This window comes from Prionailurus viverrinus, chromosome A1, assembly GCF_022837055.1.
Source record: "Prionailurus viverrinus isolate Anna chromosome A1, UM_Priviv_1.0, whole genome shotgun sequence".
NCBI classification, from domain to species: Eukaryota; Metazoa; Chordata; class Mammalia; order Carnivora; family Felidae; genus Prionailurus; species Prionailurus viverrinus.
Window position 1 is genome coordinate 51,591,332 of NC_062561.1, and position 16,872 is coordinate 51,608,203.

At 35.2% G+C, this 16,872-nt stretch overlaps 1 protein-coding gene across 10 annotated transcripts in view; it reads right to left on the reverse strand.

Moving 5' to 3' along the window:
• The window catches only part of MYCBP2 (MYC binding protein 2), a 286,982-nt gene that overhangs the window by 115,873 nt on the left and 154,237 nt on the right, over positions 1 to 16,872 (reverse strand). For all 10 annotated transcript variants that reach the window (XM_047853582.1, XM_047853618.1, XM_047853590.1 and 7 more), the window contains 7 exons: positions 14,539 to 14,730; positions 12,209 to 12,415; positions 11,241 to 11,372; positions 9,477 to 9,655; positions 7,718 to 7,860; positions 6,157 to 6,257; positions 5,275 to 5,493 (listed from right to left, as the gene is read on the reverse strand). In XM_047853582.1, coding sequence (XP_047709538.1) covers positions 5,275 to 5,493; positions 6,157 to 6,257; positions 7,718 to 7,860; positions 9,477 to 9,655; positions 11,241 to 11,372; positions 12,209 to 12,415; positions 14,539 to 14,730 — 1,173 coding nt within the window. The remainder of the gene's footprint in view (positions 1 to 5,274; positions 5,494 to 6,156; positions 6,258 to 7,717; positions 7,861 to 9,476; positions 9,656 to 11,240; positions 11,373 to 12,208; positions 12,416 to 14,538; positions 14,731 to 16,872) is intronic.

Genomic DNA, 16,872 nt, shown 5'->3' on the forward strand with positions numbered 1-16,872 from the left:
GCAAAATATAAAGATATATTGATGGAAAAGAAACAAATCATTAAAATTTAAGGTTTTAGTCACTTTTAAGTTATCTACCATTCATAGTATCTGCTACAAATGATATTTTTCATTAGCAAAAAACTTCAGAACTTCATATATAACGAGAATAAAAAAATAAACTAAACACACAATGATGAAAACTTAGATTTTTATATTTTCCTAATCTGAAGTTTCAATGTAATATGAGTTTATGATGGCACATACTTATATGTATATTTTTAAGTAAGCCAATATAGTTTATTTTATTAAAGTTGAAATATGAATGGAGGGTAGAAAAACTAAATGTAATAAAATTGCCAAATATTAGCTATTGTGTTGAAAGTCACACAAACTAGGCCATAAAATGTATCTTTGTCCTTATCTTTTTAAAATCTTTTACTAGTATTTTTTAAAATATAATTTAGTGTCAAGTTGGCTAACATACAGTGTATACAGTGTGCTCTTGGTTTCAGGGGTAGATTCCCATGATTCATTGCTTACATGCAAAATCCAGTGCTCATTCCAAGAAGTGCCCTCCTCAATGCCCATCACCCACTTTCCCCTCTCCCCTGCCACCCCCATCAATCCTCAGTTTGTTCTCTGTATTTAAGAGTCTAATATGGGTTTGCCTCCCTCTCTGTTTGAAACTATTTCTTCCCCATCCCTTCCCCCATGGACTTCTGTTAAGTTTCTCAAATTCCACATAGGAGTGAAATCGTATGTCTTTCTCTGCCTGACTTATTTCAGTTAGCATAATACCCTCCAGTTCCATCCACATTGTTGCAAATGGCAGGATTTCATTCTTTCTCAGTGCCAAGTAGTATTCCATTGTATATATAACCACATCTTCTTTATCCATTCATCAGTTGATGGACATTTGGGCTCTTTCCATGATTTGGCTATTGTTGAAAGTGCTGCTATAAACATCGGGGCACAAGTGCCCCTATGAATCAGCACTCCTGTATCCTTTGGATAAATTCCTAGTAATACTATTGCTGGGTTGTAGGGTAAGCTTCTATCATCATCATTGCAGACAGCATTCTGTCTTGGTAGTCGAATTACAATTAAGTGGGACCATGTCAAATAGTAAACTATGAAATGGTTATAGGATATGATATGACAGGAAATTTCCTAAGTATGATATTGATCTAAAAAAATTACCTAGAACTAAGGCAAACAGCTTTGGTACAGGATTAAAAAAAATCTCCACTTAAATGAAAAGCTCACCTTTGTTCATAATTACATAAATGCAAATTAAAACTAAAGTAAGATACCATTACTCCCACCAATTCTCCCATTATATTAGCAAAAGGCCCAAAATTTAACCACACACTCTGTTGGGGAGGCTGTGAGAAAACAAGCATTCTCAAACACTGGTGCTGGGGACACAAAACAGTATAACCTCGACAGGACTCTCTCAACCCTAGCAAAGACACATATGCGTTCAGCTTCTGTAGCAGTAACCCCAAACCTATGAAGCACATGGCTCCTCAGTCTACATTTGTTTGACCCAGTAATCCCACTTCTGGGGATGTGCTTTGAAGATATATTTCTAAATACATGAAAAAACAAACAAAAAAGCCCAACATTTACGTAAGGTTATTCATCGCAAAAAAATTAGCAAAATACTGAAAACACCTGAAGTGGTCACACAAGCTACCTACTGAATAAACTATGATCCATCTTCACAGAGGAGCACTAACCAGTTGTAAAAAAAGAATGAGGATGATCTCTTTAAATGGTACGGGGAGATTTCTATGCATTTTGTTACATTTCAAAAAGTACCAAACAGATTTGGTGTGCTACCATTTTAAAAAGAAAAACCTACATCTATATCCATCTATCTATTTTTTTCAAAAATAAACACAGGAAGGAAACACCAGGACACTCAATGGAGTAAGCTGAGAAGCAGAGAAGGCAAAGGGAAGGGCCTCATAATTCTGAGCATGTTATTTTATATGATTTTATTTCTGGAGCCATGTTGATATTTTAAATACTGTATAAAGTTAAAAGATAAAAGTTAACCAAGATAAAGATAAAGATAAACAAAGAAGGATGATGGAAAACTCACAAAAATTAAGTACAAAAAACCAAATAAGCCTAATTTTATAGCAAAGTGATCATATAGCAACCTGCACATATAGATAAAAGTAACTTCTGAATTTGATACTTTGTTATCTAATGTCAGCGGGATATATTCTGAAGACAAACATTTTACAAGGAAATTGTTAATTTTACCCAGTAGTTCTATTTTTCACAGTGACACATAAATGGGATAGATATAAAGAAAAGACTCCTATAATGTTGACTAAAACTGGTAGGTAGTATTCAAAAACTGATGAAAACATGATAAAACATATAAAAAACATAAAATCCAGCTTGAATGAACTTCCACTGGCCAAATCAATTAAAATTTGAGAATTAAAATAATAACAGCAAAGGATTATAACATTAAACAAAAAGAAAATTCTTAAATCTGTATTGATATAAACACATAAAATAAATGAGTGAATGTGTGTTTAAAAGTGGAAGGGATGGAAAAACGGTCTTTTACAATAGAACACCAAATGGAAGGAATAACAGAATTAGAAAGCCACCGTTTTGCAACCACTATAGTAATAAGTGATTTGGGTAAGAATCACCAATGGATGCTAAAACTGCTGGGTGAAAATTTGTTAGGGAGTATTTTTTACACAGTCTCTAGCTCTCTACCCATAAGCCTTTTCAAAGAGAAAAAAGGTAGTTTTGGTGGAGAAACTTGCCAGATATCCTCTTAATCAAATGGTAAGTACTTCCTGATGGAATGCACTGACAAGAATATGGTACCAATTATGAACCGTTGCTGCCCAAAACAAGTAACCTAAGTTTAATCATTAGGAAACAATCAATCAAGTCCAAATTAAAGGATACTTCTACAGAACCGCTGATTGTACTCTTCATAAATGCCAATGTCAAGAAAGACAAGGAAAGCCTGAGGCACTATTTCAGATCAAAGGAAACAGAGAAGAACTGACAACTAAGTGCAATGGATGAATCTGGTTGGATCCCAGATCTGGGTTTAGAAAAATGCCATGAATGCTGTTGTTGGGGCGGCTGGCAAAACATCTAGCTTATAATATCATGGTATACTACTATTACGCATTATGGTAATAGAGCATCAATGTTAAATTCCCTAAATTTGACTAGTGTATTACTGATACACAGAAAAATCTCTGTTCTTAGGAACAAGGTGACTGTTCATGTTTGCAACTTACTCTTAAATGGTTCAGCAGTATCAAATACAGATAAATAAATACAACAAATGTGGCAAAATGTTAACTGATGAAGCCAGGTGAAAGGCATACAAGGTGATCATTGCACAAATCTTATTTTTTCCTACAGGTTTGAAATATTTACAATAAAAGCTGAAACACATGGGGAATGAATATACACACTATCTCCATCTGTGTATGTGACTACACTTACATTATAAAAAACGGAAGAATAAACTACAAAGTTATAATAAAATGAAATGCTACCTAGGATAGGGAAGGAGGGAACAGAGATTGGGGATAGAAATAAAACCTAGACTTCTCTGAGTACTCTTTCCTTTATAGATTTGAGTTAGGACAATGTAATCATTTAAGTTGTTATAAAACAAAACAAGATATAAAAAGCAGTTCCTAAAATCCTAAAATAAAAGAAATGATGCCAAATGTATGTCCAATTTGTGGCATAATCACACAGAAGAGTGACTATTCCAACTTACATTAAACACAGTAATTGACCATACCCACTTACTTTAAAACACATTCATTTCTTTATACATCCTAGATGGGATATACCCAACATGACAAAACACACCCACACATATACACACACAGGAAATGAATAACCGATTTTCTAATTCTAATATTCCCAGTGTCATTGGGAACAGGGATCTAGATGTATGACAAAAAGATTCAAGGATAAGGTCCTATGGACCTTATTCTGAATTAGTATCATCAGTACAAACCTCAGGTATTGTATCTTAAAAAAAAAAAAAACACATACATATAAATGGGTCTATACAGGAATATATACACATATATAAAAATAATATGTGCCTGTGTGTATAAATACATGCATGAGTGACTGTATGTACCAGTTCTGTGCACTACAAATATTTAGAAACAATCACCAGCCCAAGAGAAACGAGTCAAATTCTTCTGCCAAATTTTGGCTCTTAAATACCAACACAAGAAATGTAGAAGACGAGCCTAGAATATCTTACACTAGTGAGGGAGGATGCTATGAATGACTACAAGGGGTAGGTCTAAAGGATTCAGGCGGCAAGCTGAAGAGGTTCCTACCAACAAAGACATATGGTCCATTTTCTCAAATAAAATTCAAGGAAACAAAAAAAGACCAAGTTGGCGGGGAACCTCCTCAAGTAGATAACAAGAGACTTGAGAGACATAATAACCAATCACAATGTATGGATCTTATCTGGATTCTAATTCAAACAATTAAAAAAGTTAAACTCTTATTTTGAATCTAACTCAATTAAAAATTTACATATTTGATGACATGAAGGAATTATTAGCATTTTCTGTATAATAATAATATAGTTACTTTTTATGGGTCTATATTTAAAGATAGATAATAAAATATCCATAAAGGTGCTTTAAAATAATCTAGATTATTATATGTTTACCAGTGTATAATAAAAAGTTGAGTATTTTGCAAGCACATAAAACTTATAATTACATTGATGAAGTAGACAAATCTTCCTTCTCCTCCTTAGTTTACATGATACAATTTAAAAAGGAATAAAGACTCTGGATACTCTGTAATATTATATTTATAAATGTTTTATTATTTTTTACATTATTTATATTAGAGCACTCGAAGTCCTGCATTGGATATACAAATTTTCAGAACTCAGGCTGTGGTATAAATAATAGCAGTTCAAACAATATGATTTTTAAATTTTCATGCTTATATCCACTACTATTACAATACATAATATGCAGTTGAACATTATATACTGCACTGGACTTATAAAAACATATGAGAACAATTCTCATAAATACTCCCAACATTACGCTTTAATGACAAAAATTCTATCTTAAACCCTTTTGTGTATCTGACAGTGCCTAACCACCTGATTTCTATATTTAAATACTATAAAAAACTATACTTCTAAACAGAGGCAAAGTATCCTGTAAGATATCATTATAGAACATCAAACCAACTTTTAAATTTAAACTCTGCCCAGGAGTCAGCGCCTACCTTGTAGTGCATCACACATGCAGGTTTATAGGGGTGCTCACTCTCTATGACCGCATAGTGATTAGAGGTTGTACAAGCAGAGAGGCCTTGCTCAGGCTGGTTTCCTGTGGTGCTATCTGTTGACTGATTAGGATTGAATGCAGGGGGTGCATACTTTTGATTCAAAATGGCAACTGAGGGAAGTAACTGTTGGACAAGGCCAAAGACTTCTACAGCCACCTGGTATAAAAAGAAATGATTAAATGAGATAATAAATGTGAAAATTGCTTTAAAGTTGTTAATTACTGTAATTGTTGGCCATCCTTAATTACTAAGATATTATTAAGAGTTTCTTCTGACTAAATTTTCGCTCAAAGAGAAATTTTTTTTATGGAAAAAAAAGATTTACCTTAGATGTCTTAGATGTTATATGAAAATAACCTTGTCTATACTTTTAAACACTTTGCCTTTTTGTAATCTGCCGTAAACTAGGTTTTACTCAATCTTTATGCTAAAGAATTAATAGTTTATGATTTCCTCCATATCTTGACTATTTCTCAATTGTAAAATACTCCTACCTTGCTATTTTTATTCAAAAAGAAGACTTGGCATCAACTTCATAATTACAAAAATCTACTTAAACTCTCCTTATATGTCATAACTAAAATATATTTCTCATTCCCAAATTCTTCAACTGTAAAGCCAATAAGTAAGCATAGTAATCTAGTCAACAATATGAAGAACAGAGAGGTTTAACTGATAACTTCTACCATTTTAACATGTCTATCTCTGTATGTTACTTGTAACCCAGGTGCCTCAAAGATTAAAATGTTTATAAAGATACAAAGTCTAAAAAAAATGATATTAAAAAAATATTCAAAGTTACATAATTAAGTTACACACCTTGGGAATAGCAGCAGCTACTGGTCCTATGTAGGCTATAATAAGGGGAAGCAGCATGGAAAACAGACTGGAAGAACTAAGCAGTTCTGGAATGTCATCAGCTAAAAAAGGCATTAAAACTATAGTTAGAAGGTAATTTCACTGTAATGTATATATGCTATACTAAATCTATATTCTAATCTCTTGAGCAAAATAAAATTATCACTCTTATAAAGGACCTGGCCCTATTTAAGGGCTTTACTGACATAAGCCATAGCAATTAATCCTCACAGTAAGATACTTTTATTATCTCTACTTTATACAAGAAGAAACCAAGGCACACACTGTTTAAATAACTCATCCAAAATCCTACAGCTGTAAAATGACAGAGGCAGGATTAGAACCTACAGTAATAGTCATGATGTTAACCACTACACCTGATGCCACATGTGGCTACATGTGTGACATTAGGCCAATTACTTAATTGGCGTATGCCTCAGGTTACTCCTCTGTAAAAAGGATAGTAACAATACTTCCCTCAGTGGGTACTATGAAGATTGAGTTAATATATGTAAAACATTAGAACAATGCCTGCACATATTAAGCACTACAAAAATGCTGTTATTAAACTATATTGCCTTCTATTTTACCAAGAAAGCCTTTTGCTGAAGGACATTATAATCATTTACCCAATGAGCACGGTGCTGGGAAGATATGTTGAGTCTAGACTGAGATCACCTTTATATTAAAGGCCAATTATTTCCAAATACTTCTTTCTAGATATGCTGTTGCATCAGAATAGGATTCAGTTATTTTAAAAATACAGTTTCTTAGCCCAGCCCAAACCTGCAGACTGGCTGGGCCAAACATTTTTTATTTTTAGCAAGTTTCCCAGGTGATTCTGATGTGTACTAGGCTTAGGAACAAATGTTACAGATTACAGTAAGGCTGGGTGGGTTACAATGAATGCTTGTGTAAATGAACTCCACTGCCAGTGTGGAGGTGACTAGGTAGCTAGATGTGGAATGGGAGAACAGTGGCAGTGAGGCTGCTGGGATGTTACCCATCTACGGGGAAGAGGACATGTGCCAGCACCATGGTAGCTTGGACTATGGAAGAACAGACAGGGGAATACAAATTGCAGAGTTTCCAGTGGAAGAACTTATAGAACTGAAATCAGACAAGTGCGTTTGGGGAGATGTTTAGGGTTACCCACACCTTTGGGTGAATGGTGATAACATTACTGGAAATATAGGAAGAAAAACACACCTTAAGGAGAAAATAAAATGCTTTCTGACTACTACAGCAAGGAGAAAGCAAAGACTCAGCTTTATCCTTGAGTTTTTCTTACTAGGTTAACTAAGGAAAAAATAGGTATCCGGTAACTGCTTTTGGACATTTTAAAAAGTTCTGCATTAGAATATGGAGAGTATGGCTGATCCAAAATGAATGTGTATGTGTGAGCAGATCTACAATGAATAAAACATTCTGGGATTCCACAAAATAGTTACTCTTCAGTAACTCTGTGTACAAGTTAGGGAATAAAGAATCTAAAATATGACTATTAAAAGAAAAGTCTTACCATCCACAGCAAGAGCTCTGTGCAAGAGGTCTTTTGCAGCTCGAACAACAGTGCTTACCACAGAGAGAGCTCTGCTACAGTTTTTATCTTCTTCATTGGCTTTACTCAGAAGCTGGGATTGTAAATCTCCATCAAATTCACTCCTGTAACAGGAGTAATACATGAGATTATTTTACATGGTAGGTAAAACATGATCTAACTCTAGTTAGATCAGAGCTCCTCACTTAAAGTTAAAAAAGTTAAAGTTGTAACCGTGCAATTTCAAGGAGTGATAGGACTTCAAAGAAAAATACAGCCGGATGAGGATATAAAGTTATTTTAGAATAAGACCAAAGAGAGTCTATATCAGGAACTGATATTTAAATAAAGGCTTGAATTATGTTAAAAAAACAAAAAGCTGAGGATAAAATATTCAGGCATAAGGAATGGTAAGATAAAGGTTCAGACAAGAACAAGACTGGCAAGTTCAAGGAACAGAATGAAGACAAGGGTGACTGGAATGAAAGGAGCATGGAGGGTGACAGGAATCACACCATGTGAGCTCCATAAGCCTCCGTAAGACCTTGCATTTCCTGGGATGGGAAGCTGTGAGGGGATCGTGAGCAGGGGCAGAACTTGGCCTGATGCATATTTCTGTGAAACCCTTCTGGCTGCACTGTGCAGACTGACTGCAGGAGGGCCACCACAAAAGGTGGGAGGGAGACTGGAGGGGAGACTGGGTTAGAAGCTATGATTGTTACGCAGGGGGTGGCAGTGATGGTTTGAACTGAACTGTTAATTATGGGAGTTAGAAAAGGTCAGACTTAGAACATTTTAAAAGCACAGCTGCCAGGACTTGGTGATGGAAAGAGTGAGAGAAACAGGGAAGTCAAGAAACTCCAAGGTGCTTGGCTCCAACCATGGATGGGGAGGAGCACTGTGACACATTAAACTACGATGTCTCACAGGTGACCTTAAGCATTGTTAAAGAGGACATGTTAAAAGCAGGTCATCTGGAGACCAATTACCTGCCTACAGAACCCAGGACCATACTTTACAAGAAGTGTGACTTTAGGCAAGGTATTTAACCCTCAACGTGCCTGTTTCCTCATCTGTGAAGCAGGACAAGCACCCACCTCATGGAATTACTACAAGGACTAGCTAATAACACAGGTCATGCACTGAAAACACATGTGTTAAGAAACACCTTATTATGTATCCTAGGGCCCCAAGAACTAGACTCAGAGACATCAAAATATATTGCAGACTGGATAACAGAACCAAGGCAAAGCTAGTACTTGGATAGAAGTGATCTGATCACTAATCTTTAGTATTTTTAAAGAAGAAATGAACTGAATGTTTTTAATATTTTTGGTATTTTTAAAAAAGAAATGAACACACATGCCCAGGAGATAAAAATTTCAAGATATTAAAGAAGTAACAACAAAAAAAAGGAAGTAACGACAAAAACATTTTAAAGCATTCACCTTTACAGTGAACAGTGAAAAAATAGAAATATATTAATATATATATATAAACCATGACCCTGGGATCATGACTTGAGCCAAAATCAAGAGTCAGACACTCAAACAACTGGCCCACCCAGGTGCTCCTATATATTAATAAGAGATCTTTTTACACAAATCAGCACAAGTATGTGCAAGGAAGTTATGCTGCATAATTTAATTATAACTATGCATTTAGCATTTTTTACCTTGATATCAAACTGTATGTGTTCTGTTGCTTTAAAATGCCCCCTTCCCTGTACATACACACTTACCTATAGTACAGGATCTGTGGAATCTGTCCTCTGGTTTGATTTGTACCATTACTACTCAAGCTGCATGTGCTGAATGTGAATGTCACACCGTCCGGGCACTGAACTGTGGTCATTCCTCCATCTCCATTGGCTGTACGGCTTCCATAGTTCCTCAAGCGCACAGCATATTTAACATTTTCCTTCACAATAAAGATGTAAAACATGTTTATAATGTACAGAGGCTATAAAAAAAACTGGGCCAGTATACTGAATTTCTTTGTCCTATTTATAGATGATTTGGTTAAGCACATTTTTAATGAATCACACAGGAAGATAACTCTTAATGATGTTTATTATTTAAAAAAAAAAACTGTACTAAGTACTTCATGTGCTTTGATTAAGTTAATCCTTAAAATAACTTCATGAGGTAAGTACCATTACTATTCCTATTTTACAGATGAGGAATCGGAGACACAGAGAAGTTACATAAGCCATCCAAAGGCACACAGCTATTAAGTGATGGGATGAGTATTTGAATATAGGCAGTTTGACTCTAGGCCCATAAAGAATACTAACCATAACAAAAGATTTAAAGTACATAATCTAATTATTTTTCTTTGATGAGTTTAACTTTTGAAATAATTTTAAGTGTGGGAAAAATGGTGAATCTACTATATTTTATTTAAGAGACACTCAGAGATAGAAACAGAAAGGTGGAGAAATGGGAAGAAATATCCATAAGCAAAAGTTGTCCCAAATAAGATGTACCGTGCATAGAAAATATGAGATACAGACACTAGTGCCTTATGATCTATGATATAGACTTTACAGTGAAAAGATTTTTTTTTGTTTTTTGGTACCCTAACTCTTTTTGATAAGGCCTCTGATGAACTTCTCTTATCCCAGATTCTGTTCTATAATAAAAATAATAATTTACAGTTGAATTCAGGATTACTCCATTCATAACTACTTTAAGATTAGGTAAAGGCGCCTGGGTGGCTCAGTCGATTGAGCATCCGACTACGGCTCAGGTCATGATCTCACGGCTCGTGAGTTTGAGCCCCGCCTCGGACTCTGTGCTAACAGCTCAGAGCCTGGAGCCTGCTTTGGATTCCGTGTCTCCTTCTCTCTCTCTCTCTCTCTCTCTCTCTCTCTCTCTCTCTCTCTCTGCCCCTCCCCCACTCATGCTCTGTCTCTCTCTGTCTCAAAAATAAATAAACATTAAAAAAAATTTTTTAAAAGGATAAGACTTCTGTTTTGGTAAATAGTTATGTTACATGAAGTAATAAACAACTTTTATATAAAGTAATAGTAACTTTAATAGTTAATATGATCTATTAAGGCCATTTTTTAAAAAAGAGTTTGGCACAATAAGAGAAGAAAAGACAGGAACTAATATTTGCTGAGTTTCTATACTGTACTAGACATTGAGGCAAGTACTTTATTCTATTATTTAATTTCATCTGAACAACACTACAATGTAGGTACAATCCTTCTAAATCTTCAGATAAGCCTCAGAGTGGTTAAATAATATCTAATGTCTTTAAGCTATGTGAAAGTGCAGGCATCTGAAGCTAGTTCTGCCTGACTCCAAAACTAAACAATACTTTCTACTATACCAGACTTTAACAGATCTTTTGCAAAAATACAATACAGTACAATATAAGGGGTATAGTAGTGACTCTATAAACATTTTAAGCATCACAAAAAGGAATACTTTTCATTACTTTTTAAGTAAACTACATAAGTACCTCTTATTTATAAAAGAAACATAACTGAAATTACCTTTAAAGGAACAACTTTGTCAAGTCTGATTTCAGCTATATCACTGGGTGAGTCATCTGTTGTATACGTTCCTTTGACTAATTCTAGAGATGTCCATCTGTGAGAATGAGTTGAATCTCCTGCATGTTCACTCTAATTAAAACAAAAACAAAACAAAACCCACCCTATTCTTAATTTTGTTTTATTGTTTTTAAGCAGTTTCTTTCCTTGCATATGAAATTATCCATTAGCATTTCCCCATATATAATGAAGAAAAAAAAATTTAGTAAATTATTTATTTTTATCTGATTTCCTGAGGAGTCTACAACCTAAATCATACAAATGGGCTTTTCTCATCTGATGTCTTAAAATGATTTCCACTTCTTCATAAGAAGAGTGCTAATCTAATTAAAGAGCCTAATGAAGTAGGACATAATTTAATTGCTAAAGAGAATCAAGATACAGATGGATTTCTATTTTTTATGAAATGATTTACATGGTAACTTTTTGTCCCATTTTAATAAAACTTTGTGAAAACTCAGGTAATTTAAATAATTTAGAGAATACAGCAAGATAGAGCTTAATCAATCAATCAAAACTATCTTTACTAAGAATAATCCATTTGCACTCTATGACAAAACTGCTTTAGTCATGGATACAGGTAATAATACTGATCTGAATACTGTTCTTGTTTCTAAAAAACTACAAAAGCAAAAAAATTACACAAAAGTTATAATCAGAGGCTTAGCTCTATAATTTCTAGTATTTTCATTTAACATCTCCCCTGGAAGTGCAAAAAACATGAGGCAGAAGTAATCCAGAATGGCACAGAAGCAATCATGCAGAATCACTCTTTCCATTTCTTTAATGTCTTCCACGACTAATGACTAATCTGCTAAACCCTCAAAGATTTGGACACTCTTACTATGATAATGGTAAGTCCTGACGCACAACTTACACACAAGATGACACGTTAGAGTGGTACTTACGTCATCAACTAACACCTCTAATTCATATTCATGAATTCCACCTCCTCCATAGACAGAAAAACCAACCACAACTATTCCTGGTTTGTCTACTGAAAAACAGATTGCATCAGGGGACCCATTCCCAGTGTTCCAACTTCTTCCCTGACTTGTTTTTGTGAATCGGTTAGCACTGGCTTTAACAGAGTGGAGAGAATTAAGTCCATCAACCTATGAACAACAAAAGCAGTTACACATCAGTAGTCTGTACCTTAGTGTTAATAATATACCTACAACAAAACTATCTCCAAACTTCTAAGAAATTCAAAAAATAATCTACATTTAAGAAGTAGGTGTGAACCTTTCTAAATGTACATTCTATTAAGAGATTATATAGCAATAAAACTAGATTTTATCATTCTAAATTCACAAATCATCACGGGACAGTATTTTCTTCTCTTAGTCATGCATTTCACTTAATTTATAATGCAGAACTATAAACATGTAAGTCATCACAGTCATAACATATGAATGAACTATATCACTCACTCTGAAAAGAAATACCAAAATTTCATCAACATTCTGTGGACCAACAGTTTTCAATCTACGTGACATAGAGCTCTAGGAATTCTGGAGAGAATTAAGAAACAGGTGGACTAAGTTTCCCCTCTTCAGTGGGACTATCCCCTCCTCTTATCTGTGAGTTTTCAAGACTTCATTTGCAGAAAATACATATACAAAAGTGAATATATATACATAACTACAACATCATTAATTACAGACTTTCATTAGAGAGGATCAGTGAACTTATTTTGGATTGAAAGTGCTCTTTTCAATTACAGAGCCTGCTTTTGATCTAAGTTGGCTGTAGAAATCTGAAAGACCTATAAGAGGGAAAAAATTGAAGTTTATGATTCTAACAAGAATTTCAAACTATTCTGGGAAAGAAGGAAATATGGATGTCTAAGTCATGACCTTTGTAAGTTTTTCCAAGTTCGTAGATTAGGCACCTGCAATCGGAGCATTCTTTCTCATTGGAAAGTTAAGTTCATATGGGGAAAACCAGATAGTAACCTTCTGAGGGGGACCTATGCATCAGACTTTCCTCCAGGATCTGGTACAGAAGGGAAGCCTATTATACAGGCTGAATGACCAAGTGAAAAAAAGACAAATTAAAATTTTCTGACAAGGGGCTCAATGACCTCCTAGACCAAAGTCAAAGTGAACTAAGAAATGGAGGAAGTGGTTCCCAGGGTTAAATACTAAACTCTGCTCAGGTGCATGTAATCATTCAGAAATCCTAAAGGCTAAACTGTCGCTATGAATTAGTAATGAGTATACACTGGATAGATTAATTTAGAATAGATTCCAAAATAAGTCTCCAAGTAAGAAAAAGCAAAGGCTAGGGATTATAAAAGCAAAAGAGAGAAAAGATGTTATTTGGCAAGCAACTGAGTACATGCTAACTAATCAACATTCATTTGAATGATATAAGATATTTTGCATTGTGACATGATTTTTAAAATCAACCTTCTGTCTGCATTTTGGGGAAAAAATTAGAAACATTCACTAAATTCAGTCAAAATGTTTAGATAAATTATATGGCAGAGCAAGCAGGACAGTGATATGATTAAAAATAATGTTATTTTGCAAAATGTGAAGCACTTTAAAACATTTCAAAGTAGGTTTCTCAAACATACTCATATTCGATTCTTTTAAAACTTTGTGATAATAGCTGTGCAACAATGTGAATGTACTTAATGCCGATTTTCATAAAATTATTTTTTGCATTTTATGGGGTGCCTGGCTGGCTCAGTTGGGGGAGCGTGTGACTCTTGATCTTGGAGTTGTGAGTCTGAGTCCCACGCTGGGTGCAGAAGTAACTATAAAAATAAATTAACTTAAAAAAATTACTTTTCCCATTTTACAGATGTCATTTGTCTTGTGTCAGTCAAGTGGGCAGAACTATGGTTTAAACCTCTTTACCTTTTCCATACTGTGTGTTCCCTACTAGTAGCCCCATTTCTATTCCTCATGGGCCAGCAATGTGAACTATTTTGGAACATGGCAGTGAGGTTGTACAATGGGGCAAATACGAGGAAAACATGCAGTGTGTATCGCTGTGACGTCTTGGGGAAACTGGTGAGAGAGGAAGCAAGCAACAGCACAGAAGAGGTGTAAGGAAGGGAAAACCAAACAAACAGCCTGCTTGAAGGTTTTTTTTTTTTTTTTTTTAAGAAGACAGTACAAATAGGATTAAAATTAGTTTATACAAAGACAAAATATATGAAAAAAGAAATTATGTGGCAAGCTTAAACATGTGCTTATTATTCAGTCTCAAAATAAAACATCACCTCAGATCCCAGGGCTGATGCTGTCAGTTCACTGACAATACTGGCCAGCAATCCACAGGTGTTGGAAACCAGGTGAGAGGAGAAGAGCTCATTTTCTCTCCTCAGGCTGTTCCTGACTGGGAGCACAACAATGACCAGCATTTTCTCCAGAACTTCACGGAAGCTTGTCATACCTGAGATATTCTCTTCACTCTATGATAGATGAAAAAAAAGTTCCAAATACTGCTGCTTTATCTTCCTTCACCTGAGTACTCAATTGCAAAATCTTATCTTTCTAAATGACACCCTTAAAATTCAGGTTTGACTCTATGTCTAGAAGTCCATCCAGTTGTATGTGGAACCACTGACTTTACTTTTACTGTTCTTTTTTCTTTTTTTTTATTTTATTTAAAAAAAATTTTTTTTTTAATTTTTTTTTAACGTTTTATTTATTTTTGAGACAGAGAGAGACAGAGCATGAACGGGGGAGGGGCAGAGAGAGGGGGAGACACAGAATGGAAGCAGGCTCCAGGCTCTGAGCCATCAGCCCAGAGCCCGACGCGGGGCTCGAACTCACGGACCGCGAGATCGTGACCTGAGCTGAAGTCGGACGCTCAACCGACTGAGCCACCCAGGCGCCCCCAAAATTTTTTTTAACGTTTATTTATTTTTGAGACAGAGAGAGAAAGAGCATGAACGGGGGAGGGTCAGAGAGAGGGAGACACAGAATCTGAAACAGGCTCCAGGCTCCGAGCTGTCAGCACAGAGCCCAACGCGGGGCTCGAAATCACGGACCGTGAGATCTTGACCTGAGCCGAAGTCGGCCGCCCAACTGACTGAGCCACCCAGGCGCCCCTTACTGTTCTTTTTTCAATTAGTCTCTGTGTATCAAAAAAGTACCACATATTTACAAGATGTATGTGTTTTTGTTAGCTTTGACTCATTTTCACTTACTCTCTTATTTAACTTCTCAATAATAATTATATATGACAGAAAAACACTCCTCCTATTTAAAAAGCTTTTTCAATAGGACAAAATTCCAATCTAAGATAATTATTTCTGGTATAGTTACAGGTAAAACAACTGGGAAAGTCTGTACAAATCTTTTTTCTAATAAAACTTTTTCTGTACATGCATGTAATAAAAATATGGAATTCTACTACAAATACTCCTATGCAGTTTTACAATTTCTTCTGTACTTGACTTCCTAAATGAAGATAAGACATTCCAACCCCTACCAATAAAAATTTCAAGATAAGAAATTATAAAGTCCCAACAAAGACCAAGGGGAAAACACAGGTCTTTTTTTCCAGAAACCAAGTGAAAAGATGATTAAATTAGTTGATGTCCAGCATGAACATTATTTATATTTTTTACCATCCTCAGTATCATTTAGCCCACTGTGGACGCAGCGCAAAATGCATCCAATTTCATGAGGGGACAATTGTGACCAATGACCCAATTTTACTGTGGACTAGAGAATCAAACAATTTGAAATTTAGTTCCAGTTTCTTCATAGTGCCTTAACTTCTGTAAAATCAGGGAAACTATATACTCTGATTCAGTTATCAAAATCACCTAGCTGCACCCTGAATAGCCAAGTTTTTCCACAATACTTACATTCCATGCTGCTTTACAAGATACAGCAAATTCAACAGATTTCATAAAGTCATAAAATCTCAAGGTAGAAAAGGGTCTTTAAAGTTAAATCAGTCTTCCCAAGACAAATAAAATATGTAAATGAGGGTACATTCAACCCATTATAGAAAACTAAGTAACTTTTTAGTTAAAATAATCATGAGCATTATTTTAAACCACTCCCAACAGCTTTCCTTTTTGAGAGAGAGAGAGAGACAGAGACAGAGTGAGAAAGAGAGAGAGAAAATCAGGGGCAGAGACCAATGTGGGGCTCTATCTCACCACCGACAGGTGAGATCATGACCTGAACTGAAATCAAGAGTCAGATGCTTAATCAACTCAGCCACCCATGTGCCCCATCAACAGCTTTCTTAATGTGCAATCTTAAGCTAACAAAAAGTCACTTAGAAATAATCTTCCATCCTTGGCCCAAGAACTGAGAACCAAGATCAATGGAACAGAATAGACAACCCAGAAATGGACCCACAAATGTATGGCCAACTAATCTTTGACAAAGCAGGAAAGAATATCCAATGGAATAAAGACAGTCTCCTCAGCAAGTGGTGCTGAGAAAACTGGACAGCGACATGCAGAAGAATGAACCTGGACCACTTTCTTACACCATACACAAAAATAAACTCAAAATGGATGAAAGACCTCAATGTAAGACAGGAAGCCATCAAAATCCTCGAGGAGAAAGCAGGCAAAAACCTCTTT